The sequence below is a fragment of the Balaenoptera physalus genome (genome assembly GCF_965194825.1).
Source record: "Balaenoptera physalus genome assembly, chromosome: 1".
Taxonomy (NCBI): Eukaryota; Metazoa; Chordata; class Mammalia; order Artiodactyla; family Balaenopteridae; genus Balaenoptera; species Balaenoptera physalus.
In genome coordinates, this window is record NC_138882.1 from 174,105,771 (window position 1) to 174,128,002 (window position 22,232).

General features: G+C 40.8%; 2 protein-coding genes and 1 pseudogene across 5 annotated transcripts in view; all 3 read right to left on the reverse strand.

Annotated features, from left to right (window-relative positions):
* The window catches only part of PHACTR4 (phosphatase and actin regulator 4), a 150,937-nt gene extending 129,437 nt beyond the window's left edge, over positions 1 to 21,500 (reverse strand). Inside the window, exons 1-2 of one of the 2 annotated variants that reach the window (XM_082440148.1) lie at positions 21,389 to 21,500; positions 2,165 to 2,297 (exon numbers count right to left, since the gene is read on the reverse strand). The gene's annotated coding sequence lies outside the window, so the exon portion shown is untranslated. Of the gene's footprint in view, positions 1 to 2,164; positions 2,298 to 21,388 lie in introns of those variants that run through there. The other variant, XM_082440143.1, reaches the window with a different exon arrangement.
* Positions 3,800 to 5,435, reverse strand: LOC309650230 (protein TEX261 pseudogene; annotated as a pseudogene). The gene has a single exon. The product of its transcript is annotated as a protein TEX261 pseudogene (transcript).
* MED18 (mediator complex subunit 18) lies at positions 15,139 to 21,527 on the reverse strand. Of its 2 annotated transcripts, none has more exons than XM_082441316.1 (2): positions 21,389 to 21,527; positions 15,139 to 16,054 (listed from the first exon to the last, which is right to left on the reverse strand). In XM_082441316.1, exons 1-2 carry the CDS (start codon positions 21,459 to 21,461, stop codon positions 15,501 to 15,503), a joined length of 627 nt encoding a protein of 208 aa, XP_082297442.1. In that variant the 5' UTR covers positions 21,462 to 21,527; the 3' UTR covers positions 15,139 to 15,500. The 2 variants fall into 2 exon arrangements, with proteins under 2 accessions (XP_082297442.1, XP_082297443.1); XM_082441317.1 differs by lacking the exon at positions 21,389 to 21,527 and adding an exon at positions 18,380 to 19,373.
* Positions 21,528 to 22,232: the final 705 nt, after the last annotated feature.

Consider the following 22,232-nt stretch of genomic DNA (forward strand, 5'->3'; position numbering starts at 1 on the left):
ACATATGGATAAGACACAATCAGATATACAAGGTGTTGGGAATTCCCTAGTGGTCCGGTAGTTAGGACTTAGCGCTTTCACTGCTGTGGGCCTTGGTTCAATCCCTGGTCGGGGAACTAAGATCCTGCAAGTTGCATGGCCTGGCCAAAAAAAAAAAAAAAAAAGATATACAAGGTGTTAAAAAACTTTACTTCGGACTTCTCTGGTGGCACAGTGGTTAAGAATCTGCCTGCCAATGCAGGGGACACGGGTTCGAGCCCTGCTCCGGGAAGATCCCACATGCCGTGGAGCAACTAAGCCCGTGTGCCACAACTACTGAGGCTGCATGCCACAACTACTGAAGCCCGCATGCCTAGAGCCTGTGCTCTGCAACAAGAGAAGACTTTATTTGTAGTGCATTCTTTCATAAGACATGGCCACCAAAACTAGAGGGCAAAAAAAGATAGAGAAAGTTATGGAGTAGATGGTAAAAGTTCTCATCACAAGGGAAAAAAATTGTGCAGTGATGGATGTTAACTAGACTTAACTGTGATCATTTTGAATGTATACATATATTGAATCATTATGTTGCGTACCTGAATTAATACAATGTTATATGTCAGTTATATCTACATTTTTTTTTTTTAGAAAAGAGAAAGAAAGTTATGGGATTCAGGAAACAGGAGAGTCAACACAGGAGAGAAGCAAAGAGAATTCCCAAGAGGCTGTAAGGAACATTCTAGGATGACAACTGTGCTCCAGACATAGCATCTGGGTGCCACCTATCCAGATTGGAGCACTATGACTCAAGAGAGAGACACACTGAAGACCGTTGCATTCAAGAACTCTGCTGCTCTTGTAACCTCTTTTGTGTCTGCCTCAAAGTAACAGAACAATCCCTCAAAATCTAAGTTGTAACAAAGTGGAGTGTATTTCAAAGAGTAGAAGATGATGTGAGATATATATATATATATATATGAATATTACTCAGCCATAAAAAGAATGAAATAATGCCATTTGCAGCAACATGGATGGACCTAGAGATTATCATACTAAGTGAAGTAAGCCAGACAGAGGAAGACAAATATCATATGATAGCGCTTATATGTGGAATCTAACAAAAAAAAAATGATACAAATGAGCTTATATAAAAAAAAGAAATAGACCCAGAGACATAGAAAACAAATTTATGGTTACTAAAGGGGAAAGGGGGGAGAATAAATTAGGAGACTGTGATTAATATATACATACTACTATATATAAAATAGGTAAGCAATGAGGACCTACTGTACAGCACAGAGAAATATACTCAATATTTTGTAATAACCTATAATGGAAAAGAATCTGAAAAAGAATATATATATATATATATATATATATATATATATATATATATATATATATATATATATATATAATGACTGAATCACTTTGCTGTACACCTGAAACTAACACAATATTGTAAATCAACTATACTGAAAAAAAAAGAGTAGAAGAGACCCTTCTCTACTTTGTCACATATTTGTCCTCTGGACCCCAGAGTAGCTCTACATGAGAACTGGAATGCAACAGGAAAAAGCTTTAGCCTACAACCCCTTTCTCTACATGAACCTGATACAGATATGTCCTCAAGGCTCGCGTTGGGACTAATGTCATACACAGACATCAGGCTGTCTTCCCTATGCAAGCTTTTCTCTTCTTCCTCATCACTATAGCCCTCCATCCCCACCCCAATAAACTTATGCAAGTAATAAGAGCAGGACTGCACAGCAAGTGAGCCTTGAGAAGATACGCCTGAAGTCAGACAACCTAGGTTAAAATCTAGTTCTACCTCTCACAGCTGTGACCTTGGCCATGTTTCTCCATGAGTCTCAGTTTCCTTACCAGTAAAATGAAGATAATAATGTCTGTCTCAAAAGATTGTTGAAAGAGTTTAAGATGCGACAGTTTTTGCGTTTTTTTAGCACAGTGCCCAGAACACAGTAAGTGCTTAATAAATGGTTAACATTGATTATTACCTGTAGGCCACCTATCTTATCAGGTACATCTAATAAGGACTGAATTTCAGGAGTGGTCCCAGTTTAAGGTCAGTCTGGGGCCCACAACAGTATTATGCCTGGTTCTTTAAAAACAGGACACACCTTATACGTACAAATGAATGTTGTTTACTTCAAGTTGTCATTACCTTGGAGGCAGTGCACTTATTCCAGGGATGCTTCCACTCTCCAGAACATTTTTGGGGTACCCAATTTAGAAATTTCTTCAGGGTCTATAACACATTCTTCTGAATATCCTCATCAGTAGCAAATCTTCATCTTCTGTAAAGATAAATTCAATGTTTGAAATAATCAGAAGTTGGTGAATAAATACGGTACAGGGGAAGATGAAGTTAAGACTAACTTTCTTATATAGCTTTTACATGGATTTTATCCTTTTATTTTATTTTTGGCAGCGCAGCTTGCGGGATCTTAGCTCCCCTACTAGGGACTGAACCCGTGCCCTCAGCAGTGAAAGTGTGGAGTCGTAACCGCTGGACTGCCAGGGAATTCCCAAGGATTTTATCCATTTAAAATAAACTAATTTTTAAAAGATAAAAGCAGCAAAGTCCAATTCGGGCTTCCCTGGTGGCACAGTGGTTAAGAATCTGCCTGCCAAGGCAGGGGACACGGGTTCGAGCCCTGGTCCGGGAAGATCCCACATGCCACAGAGCAACTAAGCCCATGCGCCACAACTACTGAGCCTGCGCTCTAGAGCCCGTGAGCCACAACTACTGAGCCCACGAGCCGCAACTACTGAAGCCCGCGCGCCTAGAGCCTGTGCTCCGCAACGAGAGAAGCCACCGCAATGAGGAGCCCACACACCGCAACAAAGACCCAACACAGCCAAAAATAAAATAAATAAATAAATAAAATAAATTATTAAAAAAAAAAAGTCCAATTAGACTACTAAAACAAAAAAGAAAATTACCCATAGCTTACAATACAACTGCTATCATTTTGGTTCATTTTCCTTATCTTTCCTTAATATACAGTTTTAAAAATAGTAGTAATAGTGTACATATCATTTGTAACATGCTAACCTAATTTAACTTACGTCATAAGCATATTTTCATGTTGCTGTAGAGTCCTCATAATAATATTTTTAATGGCTGCATAATATGTCATCAAATGGATATGGCAGAATTTACTTAACCACTTCTCTTTTGCTGAACATTTAGGTTGTTTTAAGTGTTTTATTATGAACTATATGTACTTTTCCCCAAATTTTTGCTTATTTCCTCAGCCTGGATTACCAGAAGTGGGAATGTTGGATCAAAGGGTATGAGGATTTGATGGTTCTTGATAGTTGCTTCCAAACTGTTTTCCAGTAGGTTTTCACTAATTTATAATGCCAAGGAAACAGTAGAATACCCATTTCACTGTATCTAAAACAAGAACTTGGTATCACAATTTTAATAAGTTAGGAGCTAGAAAAATATTTCATATGAACCAATTTAAAGTCAAGTGGTTTGGGGCCTCCCTGGTGGTGCAGTGGTTAAGAATCCGCCTGCCAATGCAGGGGATACGGGTTTGAGCCCTGGTCCGGGAAGATCCCACATACTGTGGAGCAACTAAGCCCGTGCACCACAACTACTGAGCCTGCGAGCCACAACTACTGAGCCTGAGTGCCACAACTACTGAGCCCGCATGCCTAGAGCTGGTGCTCCACAAGAGAAGCCACCTCAATGAGAAGCCCGCGCACTGCAAGGAAGAGTAGCCCCCCCCGCTGGCCGCAACCAGAAAAAGTCCACGCAGCAACGAAGACCCAACGCAGCCAAAAATAAATAAATAAATTTATTAAAAAAAAAAAAAAAGCAGAGCACAGACAGGGTGGAAAATTCCAGATACCCATTATTCCCCTATGAAAGCAATGATCTCTTACTGGTTTTTTTTAAAACTATTATTACTTTTCAGTTACATAAGAAATATACATTCATCGTTTAAAAAAAAAAAGGCAGAAACAATAAAAAGTACAGCTTATTTCCAACACCAAGCAAAGACCATTAACATTTTGAAGTATTTACCCTCACACCATTTTCTCTATAGAACATGTTTTATAAAAAATAGCACACCAGGGAATTCCCTGGTGGTCCAGTGGTTAGGACTCGGTGCTTCCACTGCAGGGGACACAGTTTCTTTCTTTCTTTTCTTTTTTTTTTTTTCAGGGTATTAAGGCAAACAGGGCCACCTAGAATCTTTATTCAAACGGGAATCAGCACTTGGACAGAAATCACAGTTCAACAGCGAAAACTTTCTCTTGCAAGTGCTAAGCCACGGCCCCTCCCCACGGCCATCTGCCCATAGCCATTATCCCTGTCTGCTCTCCAGCTTCAAGGCCCCTTGCCTGCCCTGGCTGAGCCAGAACTCCTGACCCATCACAGGAGGGGGCGGGAGGGCCACAGGAGCTCAGCTTCTGCACACCCAGATGGACCATGGCCTCCTGGCTAAGCAGGCACCGCATCCTCCCTGGCGCCCTCTGAGGTCTCAGCCTCTGGCAGCATCCGATCTGAGCCAAGCTGAGCCTCCTGAGGACGGTGGGGATGGGGGCTTCCGGGGGAGTCGAGGGAAGGAGGGCCAGGGCTGGGGAAAGGTGCCTTCCAGTTCCCGGCCCCCACCTAGTGCAGAGGCCCAGGGGCCTGACTCTCCTGATCTTGCCCCAGCATCCCCTCCGCAGAAGGTCAGTATATCTTCTGCCGACTGGGTAGAATGGCCTCTTTGATGAAGGAGAAGACAACCAGGATCCCTAAGCGTTTGCCCCGCTTGCCTTTGGTGAAGTAATTGGAGACCACATCATATCCAGGCTGCATGGTGGCAGGCAGGACGTTCTCCCCAGCCGACGGTGACACAAAGAACGCAAACGGGATTATCCACAGACAGAAAGTGAAACAGGGCAGGACCTCTAAGAAAGGATAATATTCCCTGCAAAAAACTGAAACGCTAGGTAATGATTCACCACCACTAGCCCGCACGACAGGATGAAGTTAGGCGAGGTGAGCATGATGAAGGGGAAGGTCTGGAGGAGGCCAAAGTAGACCAGCTAGACCAGGAAGAGGCCCACGCCGATCATGTAGGCGGGGAAGCGCTCAAAAACGTAGAGGCCAATCAGCACAGCTGTGGAGAACCAGACCCTATATTCTATGATCCTGCTGGTGGCCACTGTGTATTCTTCTATCAATTCTGCCAGGTAATAGAGTCCGGCTGCGACGGCCAGCGTGATGAAGGCCACCTGGATGAAGAGCGACAGCCAGCTCAGCACATACATGAACCACGTGGCGCGCTCGCCCCGGCCGCCCGCCCCCCGACAGCCGGGAGGGGCCTGCGCGCTCGGGCTCCAGCGACACGGAGCCGCCGCCACCGCCGCCGCGTTCCCGCCCCTGAGACACAGTTTCGATACCTGGTTGGGGAACTAAGATCCTGCAAGGTGTGGGGGAAAAAAAAAAAAAAAAAAAATATATATATATAGCTCATAGCTACATAATGTTTACTATGGGTCAGGTACAATTCCAAGTAGTTTTACATGTAATAATTCATTTAGTCCTCATGATAATTCTATAAGGAAGGCGATATTAGTACTCCCATTTAATGATGAGACTGAAGCAGAGAAGTAATTTGCCTAAGGTCACAAAGTCAATAAGTTAACGAACTGGCACATTTTTCCATGTTGCTAAATTCATTTTCCACACATTTTCTTGTTTTTGAATGGCTGCACGATATCCATGCAGCCATTATGTGGATGAAGTATCATTTAATTATTCCACTTCCTTTTATGAGACATCTAGATTATTTCCATGTTTTGATTTATACACATCACTAACATGGTGATGTAGTATAAGATGCCTTATACTACACCTTTGTGCACAATCCTTAATTACTTCCTTAGGCTAACTGCCCTCAAGAACAGTTGCATTGATTTTTATTTCCTCCAAAGAGGTGTTCCTTTCTCTATGTTCTCCATGACCTTAAATGTAAATTTTATCACTTTTGCCTACAGCAACATTTTATAATTCATTTTACCAGTTCTGAGAAATAAATCCAAGCACTAAAGGATGAGTGATTTCTCTGGAGTAAAAGAGTCAGGGTCTAAAATCTACTCCCTTTCCATGCTCTCCTGCTTTTTACAGATGCTGAACCTCATGGCTTATACACTAACTCATCGCAGAGGAATGAGGAGTGTTAACCTGGGACAAACCAGCTAATGCAGGCAAGATTCTTATGGTCTACAAGTCAGCATTCACTAATTCCCTCACTCATTCATTCAATAAATATTTGAAAGGTTAGTATATGAGTAGTACTAAGCAGGGGTTATGGGGTTCACAGAAAAAAATATTTAGAACAAGGCTAAATAAAACATTTAGCACATAACCTGGCACACGATAATTGCTCAATAAATCAGTGTTTATGTCAGGCACTCTGCTAAATGCCAAATAAGTGTATTATCTCCTTTAATCTCTACAACAACCTCCAGGAACTGTTGTGGGTTTTTTTTTAATCATCCCCATTTTGCAGATAAGAAGACTGAGGCCTAGAGAGATTTACCCAGCTTGAGCAACATACTTGTGGTGTTCAGATTTGAACTGAAGACTCCAGAGTCTGTGCTCTTAGCCATTATACTATATTACAAAACACAATTTCTCCCCTTAAGAAGCATATAGCCTTATTAATAATACTAAAATTGAAAATAGCTATCAAGTGTTAAGCACTTATGTGCCAAGCACTGTGCTAGGCCTTTATGCATATTGATCATTTAATTCATATGACAACTCTATGAAATACTCTTGTAATTATGCTTGTCTTATAGATGAGAAAATAGATATTCTGAGAGTTTAAATAACTTGCCCAATATACAAATAGCTCTTAAATGGTAGCACTAGAAGCCAAGATATACAAAGAATTACTGTATAGGGAACATGATGAAATGTAAAACAAGTGATGCTATTTAGCTACCATCAAATTTCAGAAGTCACAGGAAAGAGACTTCGTGACCTTCTTGTGTTCCAGGAATGATCACAGAAGGATAGAAAGGGAAAATCCTGGCGGTTTGTCAGGCCCTGTGTTGAAAGCCTTCACAAAGGTCAGTTCATTATATCTTCTTTGTGATGAATGTATTATTATTATTCTAAATTTGACAGACGAGGAAATGGATTCTCTGGAAGGTGATGCAATATGTCCAAGGTCACATAGCTAGTAAATGGCATAGCTAGAACTAGAACCTATTTGTCTCTCAAATCTGAGCCCTTAAGCACTGTGTTACATGCTTTCCATTATTTGATCTTGCTTTTTGGTTGTGTAGGTGTCACATAGCCAGAGATGAGTGGAAAAGGCAAAAGTGAAAGGGTATTAAGGAAGATAATACATAAGCAAGAGTATTGAGTTACATCCAAGAAAAAGGAAGCCGACCTTCTTGTTCAGTGCTAAAGATTCATTTGTTTTGGGAAGGAGCCCTTTGTTTGCGTACCTTTGGTGACTACACAAACTGTATAAATGTCTGTTTCTGCCATTATAATGGGAGCTATTAAAGACAGGGACTGTATCTTAGCCTCTGCTGTAACCCAGTGTCTAGCATAGTGCTTAGCTTGTAGTTCCAGCAGAGAGGTTGGAAAAATAGGGAGTAGTCACATTGCATAGATCTCTGGATGGCAATTAAGGTAGTCCACAGAGCAAATACCCTAAACAAAATAATAGGTACTCAAATCCAACAGGGCATTTAAAGGATAAAATCATGATGCATAGGAGTTATCCCAGGAGTAGTAGGATGGCCCAACAGCAGAAAATCTGTCAATATAATTCACCACATTGATGGACCAAAGGGTAAAAATTATGATTTTTTTCATACTTAGAGAAACTTGATGCAGTAGCATTGAGGTCAGGACTAAGTCATGGATGCTCATTATTAGTGTTATCTAGAGTCTTGGAGAGTCTGGCCAATTCTTTTAGATGAGAAAAAGTGAAAGATGTATGTACTCTTTTGCTTGCCATTCTTGCCAATGATATGATAGTCTATATGGAAAACACAATATAATCAACAGGCAAACTATCAGAACTATAAAAGAGTTATTATCAAGTTTGCAAGAATAGAAATCATCTTACAAAATTCAATAGTGTTCTTCTCTATAAGGAATAACCACCTTAAAAATGTAATAAAAAATATAACACAATCTACGGTAGCAACTAAACTAAAGTCTATAGCAAAGATCTGCAAACTCTTTCTGTAAAGAGCAAACAGTAAATAGTTTCTGTTTGGCAGGTCATGTGGTCTCTGTTGCAGCCATTCAACTCCATCACTGTTGAACAAAAGCAGCCATAGACAGTATTAAATGAATGAATGTGGATGTTCCAATAAAATTTTATTTACAAAACCAGAGCACAGGCTGACATGCACAGGTGTAGTTTGCCAACTCCTGGTCTATAGTAATTGGCCTAAAAACTGTGGACTGAAGAAAAACGTACGACCTAAAAGTTGCAAGTTAAGTTTTATTCGGGACCTGAGGACTAGAGCCTGGGAGACAGCCTCTCAGATAGCTCTGAGGAACTACTCTGAAGAGGTAAGGGAGGAGCCAGGATATATAGGAGAGTTTTTGCTGAAAAACCGTGTAGACGAACATTAAAAGATTACTGCTAATCACAAAAAACGAACATCTCAAGTTAGTGATTTTAGAGCTTTTCTACATATGGGAAGATGCAAGATTCTGGGCTCATTGAAATTTTTCCTTAGATATGCAGCTTAACTCTCTAGGGCCAGTATCCAGAGCACAGAATATTTCCTATTTTCCTCTATCCTGAATTCTCCTCAGGGTGCACTGTTGTGGGTGTGGGGAGGTGGCTGTAGTGCCTGATGCCTTGATGGCAGGCAACATTTATTGTTTACTGGAATGGCAGGCAAACTTCCCTTACCACAAAGCAATGCCTAAGAAGTTTATCAAGGAAAAAAACTAAACTCCATTCAGGGACATTAGAAGGCCTGAATAAATGTCATAATTCAGATAACTTCAGTAGTGTAAAGATTTTATTCATTTGTTTAACAAATATTCAGAGTGGCTACCATACACCAGGTATTGTTCTGGGTACTAGGGGTGCAGCAGAGAACAAAACAGGGCACCTATCCTCACGGATCTTACATCTTTAGCAGAGAAGCAGTGATTAAATAATCTAAAGTTGGATAGTAATAAATGCTATGAAAAAGATTAAATAAGAGAAAGAAAGAGTGATGAGGAGTGAGGGTGCTACTTAATTTAGGATGGTCAGGGAAGGCTTTCCTGATGTTTCAGCAAAGACCTGAAAGAGGTGAAGGAAGCCTGCCACACTGAATTCTGGTGAGGGAGTGTTCCATGCAAAGATGTCAGTTCTCCCCCAAATTAATCTATATGTGGTCAATGAAATTCCAATAAAAATTCCAGTAGTAATGTTGAGAAACTAAAACCCACTCTAAAATGAATATGAAAGAATAAAGGTCTATGAAAGCTAAGTCTATTTTCAGAGGGAAATAAAAGTAGGGAGACCTGCCCTACTGGTAGAACTGGCTCTACCACGAAGCCACAGTAATAAAAATATTGTGTTGCTGGCACTGAAACAAAGAAAAGGATCAATGGAATAGAATGGAGAGCTTATAAATAAAGTATATACATGGGAACTTAATATGTGATAAAGGTGGCATCACAAAACACTGGAAAGATTGTTTTTCTGACAGTTATAGAAAAACAAACTCACTGTATAGAGAACAAAGCTGAATTTTTACTTGAAACTATGTTAAAAGTGGACTCCAGATGGATTAAAGACATAAATGTGAAAGTTAAAACTATAAAGCTACTATTAGAAAATACAGGAAAATCTGTTACCCAGGTGTAAATAAAGACTTCCTAAACAAGACTCCAAATTCTAAGGTCAAAATTTAGGACATCTGCTTAATTAATGACATCACAAAGTTAACATGAAGGTTGCAGACTGGGAGAAGGTATTTGCAATGTTTAAAACAGACAAGGAATAATGTCTAGAATATACACACAATTCCTACAAACTAAGAAGACAGGAAATCAAATTTAAAAAAAGTAGGCAAAGGATATAAATAGGCACTGGGAGAAAATATTTGCAGTGTTTAAAACAAATAAAAGAATGTCTAGAATATACAAAGAATTCCTACAAATCAACAAGACAGGAAATCAAATAGGAAAATAAGCAAAGGATATATAAATACCTTAGTTTCACATACTAAGCATACAAAAAAAAAAAGAAAAAAAAGGCTCAAATTTAATTATAATCAGAGAAATGCAAATCAAGACAGCCAAGAGCTGCCACTTTACTTCCACCAGACTGGCAAAAATTAATAGCACTTATGTTTGTTTTTGTTAATCTGTAGACAAAGACTTATAGATGGGTGCAAAAATAAATCCTCTTTTGCAACCTAGAACTCATTGTTCAGTATGAGTTTTGATACAGATAAGAAGGAACATGGTACCTGAAACAGATTCAAGTGGTGGGGGTATTGATAAACACAAAAGTTGCTTCCAGGACTATAGAATTGATAATTTAAAAGCTTAAGATATGAGGGAAATAATCAGCTACGCTGATTTAGTACTCTAAGGTTGACATGAAACAAAGATGACTTCCTTTTTTAGGCTTTTATCTTGAGAACACAGTGTCTGGACTTTAAAAAGGTATTGGCATATCCCAACGATCTGTACTGTTCTAAGCTATGATAGCTTAGGAGTGAATATGATTTGAACTTAATGCATGTTTAGAGGGTGTCTAAAATTCAGAAGCAGGCAGAGCCATTTCCTCTGACCCTAAACACGGTCCAGAAGTAAATTGCTTGAGGAAATTGGATCCCAAAGATCACAGGTGGGGAATTTTGAAGTATGTCCATATTCCATTGGAGATCAAAGAAGCCCAACTAAAAGAATGGGAGACTGACTGACTGACATAACAACTGCGGACTGAGCAAAAATTCTTTTTGAAAGGGCTATCTTAAAGAGTATGACTCAAACACTGGAGGAACTAAGGTGATCGGCAGTGGAAGGAATCAGAACGTGTGAAATTCCTTAAAAATTTATTGACTTAAATAATTTGCCATATATAAAAACATAAAAAAAGAAAAAGAAAACTGGCAAAAATGAGAAAGATGCTAACACCGAAGATTGGTGGCTATGAGTTCTTGTGTACTGGTGATAGGAATTAGCACAGCCATTCTGAAAAGTAACCTGGCCATTTTTGGCAAATTGAGCACGCCCAATTGCATAGTTAAGAGGAATATTCACGTCAATATACAACGTGCTTATTTTTGCTTTTTTTTTTTTTTTGCCGCTGTGCAGCATGTCATGCGGGATCCTTAGTTCTCTGACCAGGGATCAAACCCATGCCCCCTGCAGTGGAAGCGTGGAGTTTTTTTGTTTTTTGTTTTATAACAGCTGTACTAGCCACTATCTTTTTTTTTTAAGATTTATTGATTGATTGATTGATTGCTATGTTGGGTCTTTGTTTCTGTGCTAGGGCTTTCTCTAGTTGCAGCAAGCGGGGGCCACTATTCATCGTGGTGCGCGGGCCTCTCACTATAGTGGCCTCTCTTGTTGTGGAGCACAGGCTCCAGACGCGCAGGATCAGTAGTTGTGGCTCATGGGCCCAGTTGCTCCGCGGCATGTGGGATCTTCCCAGACCAGGGCTCAAACCCGTGTCCCCTGCATTAGCAGGCAGATTCTCAACCACTGCGCCACCAGGGAAGCCCGGAAGCATGGAGTCTTAATCACTGGACCGCCAGGGAAGTCCCTATTTTTGCATTTTTAATAGTAATAGAGAGTTGAAGGCAATCTAGAGTTCTATCATCAAAAGAGTGAATGAGTAAAACATGGTGGATGCACAGTGGTTATGTACCTGGAGTCTGGAGCTAGACCCCTGGAGTTGAAATTCAGGCTCCACCACTTACAATAGAAGTAAAATTTTGAGTAATCTGCGCCTCATTCTTATCTACAAAATGGTAGTAATAATATCTACCTCATAGGGTTGTTGGGAGAAGTATATGAGTTAAAACGTTTAAACTATCTGAAACAGAGTTAAGCACTATTTAAGTACTAATATTACTGTTAACATGAAAGCATATGCAAGTTCAAAGTTGTAAGTTAGGTTTATGTATAGCAACAAGAGAATATCACAAAAGCAATAATAATTTTTAAAAGTAAGAAAAAGAACATTTATTTATTTATTTTTGGCTGCGTTGGGTCTTTGTTGCTGCGTGCAGGCTTTCTCTAGTTGTGGCGAGCAGGGGCTACTCTTCGTTGTGGTGCACGGGCTTCTCATTGCCGTGGCTTCTCTTGTTGTGGAGCACCAGCTCTAGGTGCGCGGGCTTCAGTAGTTGTGGCTCACGGGCTCTAGAGCACGGGTTCAGTAGTTGTGGTGCACGGGCTTAGTTGCTCCACAGCATGTGGATCTTCCCGGACCAGGGCTTGAACCCGTGTCCCCTGCATTGGCAGGCATATTCTTAACCGCTGAGCCAGCAGGGAAGTCCCGAAATGGAACATTTATGGCATAATATCATTTATGTGGATTGAACATACTTACATAACTCTACATATTTTACAAGACAAGCATCACAGACATACATTGAACATATCAGAATGGGTGCCTATAGGATAGAATGAGAGTAGAGTTTAGGAATAAAGTGGAAGACTACAAAATAAGAAAGGGGCCTTGCTTGAATCATCCTGCTAATATGCTATGAAAGGAGGAACAAGATTTACTCATGAAATCTGCAACTGAAGGAGGTAAAAGCTATCTTGAAAATATGCAAGGGAAAGCCAAGAAAAGGATCCCAGAGCCAGAGAAATAACCAGCTAACCAACTTGGAAGCTACCCTACCTTTGAACTTACCCTTAAATGAGATAACACCATCCTTACCGTTTAAGGCAGCTTTGGATAGGTTTTCTGTTACTTGCCCAAAACCTCTTAACAGAGTATTCATATGATCTTTCGAGTGGCAAACCGAGGTCCAAAAAGAATTATGATCTATCCAATGTAATACCTCAACTGGGGTATTATCTCAGTGGAGGTTCCAGAAGAAAATGAAAATTTTGAGTGACCAACAATTTTTAAAACGCCAAATTCTCTCCAGTGTATTAAAAACTCTACAAGTGGGCTTCCCTGGTGGCACAGTGGTTTAGAATCCGCCTGCCAATGCAGGGGACACGGGTTCAAGCCCTGGTCCGGGAAGATCCCACATGCCGCGGAGCAACTAAGCCCGTGTGCCACAACTACTGAGCCTGCGTGCCACAACTACTGAAGCCCACGCACCTAGAGCCCACGCTCCGCAATGAGAAGCTCGTGCGTCGCAACGAAGAGTAGCCCCCACTCGCCGCAACTAGAGAAAGCCCGAGTGCAGCAACGAAGACCCAACACAGCCAAAAATTAAAAAAAAAAAACTCTCTAAGTATTAAAATGATCAACATTTATCCCACTCAGAACTGTTATTTTAAAAAATCCATTAAAAGTCAAATGATAAGTGGGAAATTATATAAAAGCTGTTTACAAATAAAGACAATGAAGAAAAGGGAATTCACATAAGAAAAAAATGTCCAATAAACATATAAAAATTTAAACCTCACTGATGAGTATTTTTATATTTATTTTTATTTTATTTTTTAAAAAATTTATTTATTTATTTATTTATGGCTGTGCTGGGTCTTCGTTTCTGTGCTAGGGCTTTCTCTAGTTGTGGCAAGTGGGGGCCACTCTTCATCGCGGTGCGCGGGCCTCTCACTATCGCGGTCTCTCTTGTTGCAGAGCACAGGCTCCAGGCGCGCAGGTTCAGTAATTGTGGCTCACGGGCCCAGCTGCTCCGCAGCATGTGGGATCTTCCCAGACCAGGGCTCGAACCCGTGTCCCCTGCATTGGCAGGCAGATTCTCAACCACTGCGCCACCAGGGAAGCCCTGATGAGTATTTTTAAAAGAAAATTAAAACCAGTCACCATATATCATCAAATGGGAAAAATAAGTTTTCACCGTCACACCCACTTTTGGCAACTGTGTTGGAAAACTGGGACATTTCTGGAAGGCATCTGGCAATGCATGGTGGAAGACTTAAAACAAGGTACACTCTTTGACTCAGCAGTTCCCTAGAATTTATCCTAAAGAATCATCATGGATGACAACAGAAATTTAATTAAAAACACTAGCATCACAGGACAGTTTATAAAAGCAAAAAATTGGGATCAAACTAAAATTCCTTAAGTAGGGGAATCAATTAAGTTATGGAAAATCCAAACGATAGGATACAAATAGCAGTTACAATTATCAGTATTTAAATACAAGCTCTGCTAATTTGTAGCTGTATAGCTCAGGGAAAGCTAATTACTCTCTCTGCACCTCAGTTTCCCTGTAAAAAATGGGTCTGTTGCGAGGATTAAATTAGTAAACATACCTAAAGCACTTAGGATAGCACTGACACATAATAATAACAAAAAAAATTTTTTTTTAACAGAAGAGGGACTTCCCTGGTGGCACAGTGGATAAAACTCCATGTTCCCAATGCAGGGGGCCTGGGTTCGATCCCTGGTCAGGGAACTGGATCCCACATGCACGCCGCAACTAACAGTTCACATGCCACAACTAAGGAGCCCGCTTGCTGCAACTAAGGAGCCCATGTGCCGCAACTAAGGAGCCCTGGAACTGTGACTAAGCAGCATGCCTGCTGAAACTAAGACCAGGAGCAACCAAATAAATAAATTAATAGTTAATTAATTAATTTTTTAAAAACCCAGAAAAACATTGTAGCCTAATGTCCTGGAAAGAAGTTAATGATAAATTAAACAAAAAAAGGAGATTACAAACCAGTATATATACAATATTTTTCCAAAATAAGTATATCTCATATACATAAATTTCCAAAAATAAAGACTAGAAGGATATAAAACAAAATAAAAATAGTACATCTCTTTGAATAACAGGATTACAGGTTATTTTTCTTATTTTTGTCTGAATTTAAATTTCTTTCAATAACAAATATGTGCTACTTTTATGAAAGGTAAAAACTATCATCTCTATCAAAATTAAAACAAAAAACTGTCATATTTTTGCTCCAGTTGATAATGAGTCCATCCCAAATTAGCAGGGTAATGGGGTAAAGAATCAGAATGATAGACATTTCTCTTTATAGCCTTTATTACTGCACAATACAAACTCAGTCTCTGTTTTACAAACCTTACACACAAATGGCAAAACAATTAAAAGATTTTTATTCCCCAAAGCTATTTTATTCCAGTTTCCCCTTTATGCAGAGGGATTATCTAGATTCTCCATGTCATCCTTAGCCTTTAATTTAGAAAGGCTGTCACAAAAGTGAACTGGCCATATGAGGAAAACAGTGCAAAGAACCAACTAAGTTCTCATTGTCCTCCTTCCTGAGGGAAGAATGCCTGGCTGGCAGTGGTGAAATAGGGCAATTATAACATCTTCGTTTTTTGTAACAGCTGAGGACAAGCCCCAGTGGTGGACAGACTTCCTTGTCACATGAGCCTTTTGGGGTCTATTTTCTCTAGGTGAACCAGAGGTTTCAGCTGCTCTGCAAAGTTCCTCATGTCATCAGACACCACGTCCTGCCCAGCTGGTGCAACAACACTTAGTTCCACAAGGTAGGAAAGTGACAAGGCCTCAGTGTTGTCTGTGTTCCCTGGTGTCAAGATGCGGAAGATCTTGTACACCACGATCTTCATGATGCCCTTACGGAACAGGTGTCCCCTGGCAACAAACTCATGGTCCATGCGGAAGCCCATTTCCATCAGGAAGTCAGTAAGGTTCTCAGATGTTGCAATGTCCACGCAGTTACGCACCAGGGCATGGCGGTTCTTGTCTCCCATTTCTGGCTGTCCCAGGTAGCGCAGATGCCAGGGTGCCCCTGCCCTATCCATAGAGCGTCGAGCCCTTAGAACAAACGGACTGGCCTGCTGGCCCTTAAGGAGGAATACCATCTCATGGTCAAGGAAAGTCTCAGGTTCCATGTTGTCACACAAACCACGAAGGCGGTGGATGAGGCTTTCCAAGCTGTGATCTAAAACACTTCCTGAAGAAGGAAAAAAGTACCATTGAGTCCCATCTTTCATTCTGGGTAATGGAAATAGCAAAAGATTGAAAAAACTTAAATGAAAAATCGGAACAGTTTAGTGCAGTGTTTTGTAAAGCACAGGCCCAGTATATGAGATTTTAGAGGGGTTATACTGCCAAGATGTTATATAACAAGTTAATCCCTTTTCAATTTTTTGCATTGTCTTATTTGGTACTAGCATAGTTAGGCCTTCTCTAACAATGCTAATCTCCAGCAGGCTTTGGGCTTTAACAGGCAACAGTATCTACCTAGAATAATAATACTGTTTTGTCATTTATTTAAAAAATTATCTTCTAGGGGCTTCCCTGGTGGCTCAGTGGTTAAGAATCCGCCTGCCAATGCAGAGGACATGGGTTCGAGCCCTGGTCCGGGAAGATCCCACATGCCGTGGAGCAACTAAGCCCGTGTGCCACAACTACTGAGCCTGCGCTCTAGAGCCCACGAGCCACAACTACCGAGCCCACGTGCCACAACTACCGAGCCCACGTGCCACAACCACTGAAGCCCGCGCGCCTAGAGCCCGTGCTCCGCAACAAGAGAAGCCACCGCAGTGAGAAGCCTGCGCACAGCAACGAAGAGTAGCCCCCGCTCGCTGCAACTAAAGAAAGCCCGCGCAGCAACAAAGACCCAATGCAGCCAAAAATAAATAAAATAAATATAAAAAAAATTATCTTCTAGTCTCAGAAAACAAAAGTTTTCCATTGATAGAAAAAATATAACATTTCCTTTTTATGTAATATATTTAAGTAAAAGAGAATGAACTGCTTCAGAGAAATACACTGTCCTTTGTTCTCATTCTTCCTCCTGGCAGCATTTCACATGGTTGTTATATTATACCCATTCTGAAATCTATTCTTCCCTTGGCCCCTGGGACACAAATCTCTCTTGGTTCTTCACCTAACTCACTAACCATTCCTTATAAGTCACCTTTGCTGGGTCTTCATCTTCCCAAAATATTGGAGGATCCTAAGACTCAATCCTGGTCTTCGTCTCTATCAACAATCTCTTCCTCCCTCAGTGACCTAATTCAGCCCTATGGTTTTAAGTATCATTTATGCTCTGAGGACTACCATATTTATATCTCATGAACTACAGACTCATACATCCAACTGTCTACCTAACTTCTCCACTTGGATGCCTAAGACATCTTCATCTTAACATGTTCAATATCAACCTGTTGATTTTTCCTCCACAATCTTACTCCTCCTGCAGTTTTCCCCATCACAGTAAATGGCAACTCTCTGCTTCCAGCTGCCCAACCAAACACCACATAATCAGCTCTGACTCCTTTCTTTCTCCCACATCCTACATCCACTCTGCATTTTTAAAATATATGCAGAATCCAGTTCACTCAATCATTTCCACCTAGTCCAAGTCTCCTTCATTTCTTGCTTGGTCTTTGCAGTACCCTGCTTCTATCCTTGCTTTTTTCTTCTCTCCTCCATACAACAGCCAGCTGGTTTCTAGGACATAAGGCAGATAATGACACTTCTCTGCTCAGAACCCTCCAATGGCTTCCCACGTCACTCAGAATAAATCCCAAATTCTTTACCACGGTCTACAAGGCCCTATAAATTGTGGTCTCTGCTACCTGATGTTGATCATTTCCTTCTACTATCTCCCAGATCACTCTCTCCAACCACAGTGATTTTCCTGCTGTTTCCTAAAAATGCCAAGTGTTTGACAATGTATTTCTCTTCAGAGCCCCTTCCCTTAGTCCCTATGCTTAGAATGTTCTTCTCTCAGATACCTGCATATCTCACCCCATCACTTTGTTCAGATCTTTGCTCAAATGTCACTTTATCAGAGATGTCTTTTCTCATTGCCCTAAATAAAATAGCATTATCTCCCTCCAATCTCTTTCCACTTCCCTGCTTTACTTTTTAGCATTAGCACCTCAATTTTTTAGTCATCTTTCAATATATCAATTATGTATTGACTTTTTAACATCTTTCTTCCTCTACTGCTGATACTTACTCCAATGCTAGGAACATATTCATTATTGACTAAATCTGTTAAAGTAAATAAAAATATACTACTGTAACTATGGTAAGTATTGACAGTGGGACTCAAATGACTACATTTTTGGAAATGGATAGTGTTGGAGGGAGAGCAACAGATCAGGTCCCTGTAATCATAGGACAGATGACGATGGGAGCAGGGAATGGGTCCTACATTGGATACGTTGTGCCCTACGTTCAGGACAGTGTCAGACATGTGTTTTTTCATACTTCAAACATTTAAGGAGCTTTGTAAGTGCTGGTTCCTTCAACATATACTTACTGAATACTGTGCCAGGCACCATGCTAGGAAGTAGGGGGTCCAGCCCTCACAGAGATTACAGTTTAGTGGGGGAAACAAAAAATACATAAGTAAACAATTAAACAGAAATACAGGGAAATAAAAGGGAGATGGGAGAGAGGAACTGATGGGGGTGGAGAAGAGGAGACCTCTCTGAGGGCTTGGAGTAGTCAGAGAAGGTCTCTCAAAGGGAAGGACAACTGAGCTGAGGACTGAGGGATAAAAATAAAATGGCACTTTGAAGGGCTGGAAAGTATAAGGGCAGAGGAATCAAGTGCAAAGGCCCAGAGGCAGGAAAGGGCCTGGGGAATGCAAAGAAATGAAGGGAATACAGTGTGGCTGAAGTGTGGTAAGCAAGATGGAAGATGATAATGAACTGAGGATTTGGGATGGGCCAAAGCACACAGGTCTTATGTACAGCTCATGCTAAAGGCTGTATTCTATTCTAAGGCCATTGGGAAGCTATTAGCTCCACACAACAGGGAAAGAGATGACTGAATTTACATTTTAAAAAGATCATTCCAGTTAAACTGGTATAGACTCTTCAACAAGACACTGTCATGGGAAAAAAAGTGGGAATGAGGGGAGACTGGTCCAAGTTAAAAGATGCTTAAGAGACACAGTTATCAAATGTAATGCATGAAACGTGATTATATCCTGGATACAAAACACATTTTGAGGGCAAGATGGGGGAAACTTTTGAATATGGACTAGACATTAGATGATATTAAAAATACATTATTGATTTTTTTAGATAATAATGATGGTATTGGGATTATGAAGGAAAATATCCTTGTTTTTTATTTTTTAGAGATGCATACTGAAAATGTTTTGGGGTAAAATGTTATGAGATCTGAAACTGTTGTTTTTTTAAAAAAATTTTTTGGCTGCAAGGCATGTGGGAGCTTAGTTCCCCAACCAGGGATTGAACCCGCACCCCCCTGAAGTGGAAGCGTGGAGTCTTAACCACTGGACAACCAGGGAAGTCCCTGAAACTGTCTTTAAAAACAGCAAAAAAGGGCTTCCCTGGTGGCGCAGTGGTTGAGAATCTGCCTGCCAATGCAGGGGACACGGGTTCGAGCCCTGGTCTGGGAAGATCCCACATGCCACGGAGCAACTGGGCCCGTGAGCCACAATTACTGAGCCTGCGCGTCTGGAGCCTGTGCTCCGCAACAAGAGAGGCCACGATAGTGAGAGGCCCGCGCACTGCGATGAAGAGTGGTCCCCACTTGCCACAACTAGAGAAGGCCCTCGCACAGAAACGAAGACCCAACACAGTCATAAATAAATAAATAAATAAATAAATAAAAGAACGTGAATTTCTAAAAAAAAAAAAAACAGCAAAAAAAAAAAAGAGAAAGCAAATATGGCAAAATGACAGAAACTGAAATCTAGATGACAGAAATGGAGTGTTCATTATATTAGTCTCTACTTTCTTTATGTTTGAATATTTTTAATACTAAAACAATTTTTTAAAAGACTACTAGCTGTTGTGTGAGAAGAGAAGGACAATCAAAAGTGGAAGCAATGAAAAAAAAAGTGGAAGAAATGTAATAAGTACAGGGTTACTAAAATAGTTCAGGCAAAGGATGATAAACCAGGGTGTGGTACTGCAGGTTTAGAAAAGACTTATTTCACACATATTTTGGAAGTAAAAATGAATAGGATTAGAAATGGACTACATGTGGGGGTAAAGTAAAAAATGGACATTGACTCCTGAATGCATGGCTCAAGCAACTGGTGAATGACAGTGGCACTAACTGAGATGGGAAAGACGGAAGGAGGTGCAGCTTGAGGAGTGAAAATTAACAACCCTATTTTGTTCACAGTAAGTTACTAAATGGATGATCTGAATTAAAGTCTAAACTCTTGCACTAAACATTGTATGACCTCCTGAAAATCATTACCCTCTCTGGGTCTTGAGTTTTCTCATCTGGGAAAGTTACTTCACTTCTATTTCCTGATCTATAAAATGAAGCTAGTAACAGTATCATAGAATTACCATATGATCCATTAATCTCACTTCTGGGTATTTATCTGAGAGAATTCGAAGCAGGATCTTGAAGAGATATTTGCACACCCATGTTCACTGAGCATTATCCACGGTAACCAAGAGGTGGAAACAACCCAAATGTCTGACAGATGAATGGATAAAGAAAATGTGGTACATACATAAAATGGAACATTATTCAGCCTTTAAAAAGGAGATCCTGGGGCTTCCCTGGTGGCGCAGTGGTTGAGAATCTGCCTGCTAATGCAGGGGACACGGGTTCGAGCCCTGGTCTGGGAAGATCCCACCTGCCGCGGAGCAACTGGGCCCGTGAGCCACAACTACTGAGCCTGCGCGTCTGGAGCCTGTGCTCCGGAACAAGAGAGGCCGCGATAGTGAGAGGCCCGCGCACTGCGATGAAGAGTGGCCCCCGCTTGCCGCAACTGGAGAAAGCCCTAGCACAGAAACGAAGACCCAACATAGCAATCAATCAATCAATAAAAAATTAATTAATTAATTAATTAATTATTTTAAAAAAGGAGATCCTGTCACATGCTACAATATGGGTTAACATAGAGGACATTATACTAAGTGAAATCAGCCAGTGATAAAACGACAAATACTGTAATGTTCCACTCACATGAGGTTATCTAAAGTAGTCAAAATTAGAAACAGAAAGTAGAAAGGTTGTTGCCAAGGGCTGCAGGGAGGGGAAAGGAGGAATTAGTGTTTAACGGGAATAGAATTTCAATTCTGCAAGATGAAAAAGTTCCAGAGATCGGCTATACAACAATGTGAAATACTTAACACTACTGACCTGTATGCTTAAAAATGTTTAATATGGTAAATTTAATGTTATGTATTTGTGACCATAATTAAGGGTAAATTGAAAAAAAAAAAAAAAGGTGCCAGAAATTATGCAGGCTGCCTTTGTAGAACAGCTTCTCATCTCCGCGGAAGCTGAACAGAAAAGAGGAAAACAAGCTCCCTGGTTCACTCACCCTGCAGCAGGTACTCCATCATGTTAATGGTGCCCCCGGTGACAGGCATCATGGTGACTGGAGGTGCCTCCATGTTACCTGTTTAAGTTGAAAACGACAGAACTAGACTCGGAGTCCCCCGTCAAGTAAAGCACAGAATACACCTAGAGAAGAGTTATACTTGTTAATACATCAGAGAGGTGGAGAGACGCCAGATCTGCTTGGGTCATTGGCCTTGACATGAAAAGATTCATTCATCCATCCATTCAAAACTTTTTTAGTAACTGCTATAGGCCAGTTTCAGGAACTGATGATACAGAAATACACAAAGGAGGCCTGATCATGGAGTTACAGCATAATCTTTTAGTCTCAAGGTCTAAAATCTCTAACCGTTTTCTGTGCAATAACTAAGTCTCTCACCCTGGAACTCAATGTCTTCCTTCTAAAACGGGGCCAACGATATTTAACCCCCAAGGCTTTGTTGCTCAGACGACAAAATGGACCTGCAATAATAGACGGATTGAAAGGTGACTTAAAGAATCTTGTCTACCGTTCAATTTATAGATGAGGATATTGAGACTTGGGGAGGAGCCCAAGGACACACAGTAGGTCGGTGGCAGAACCCAGACCAGACTAAAATCTATGCGTTCCACCTCTCTGAATCAAACGCCTTTTAAAGCTGGCCAGGCGGAAGTTCTTTTGATTGATGGTTTAGGTCCTCTTAAGCCAGCATCAACGCGTGCCCACTTACACCAAAAACACACCTCAGCGCGCGTTCTAGCCTCTTCTCACAAAGCGAGGAATTGTATCCACCCGAGCACCTCTGAGCTTTTTAGCGACAATTAGCCCCCAGCCCTAAACTTGA

Bases quoted from the DNA above. Each gene is read 5' to 3' on its own strand.
- MED18 (XM_082441316.1), bottom strand. From the start codon at position 21,461: ATGGAGGCACCTCCAGTCACCATGATGCCTGTCACCGGGGGCACCATT. The intron at 16,055-21,388 runs GTGAGTGAACCA...TTCCTTCTTCAG, and splicing joins GATGGAGTACCTGCTGCAGG to GAAGTGTTTTAGATCACAGC.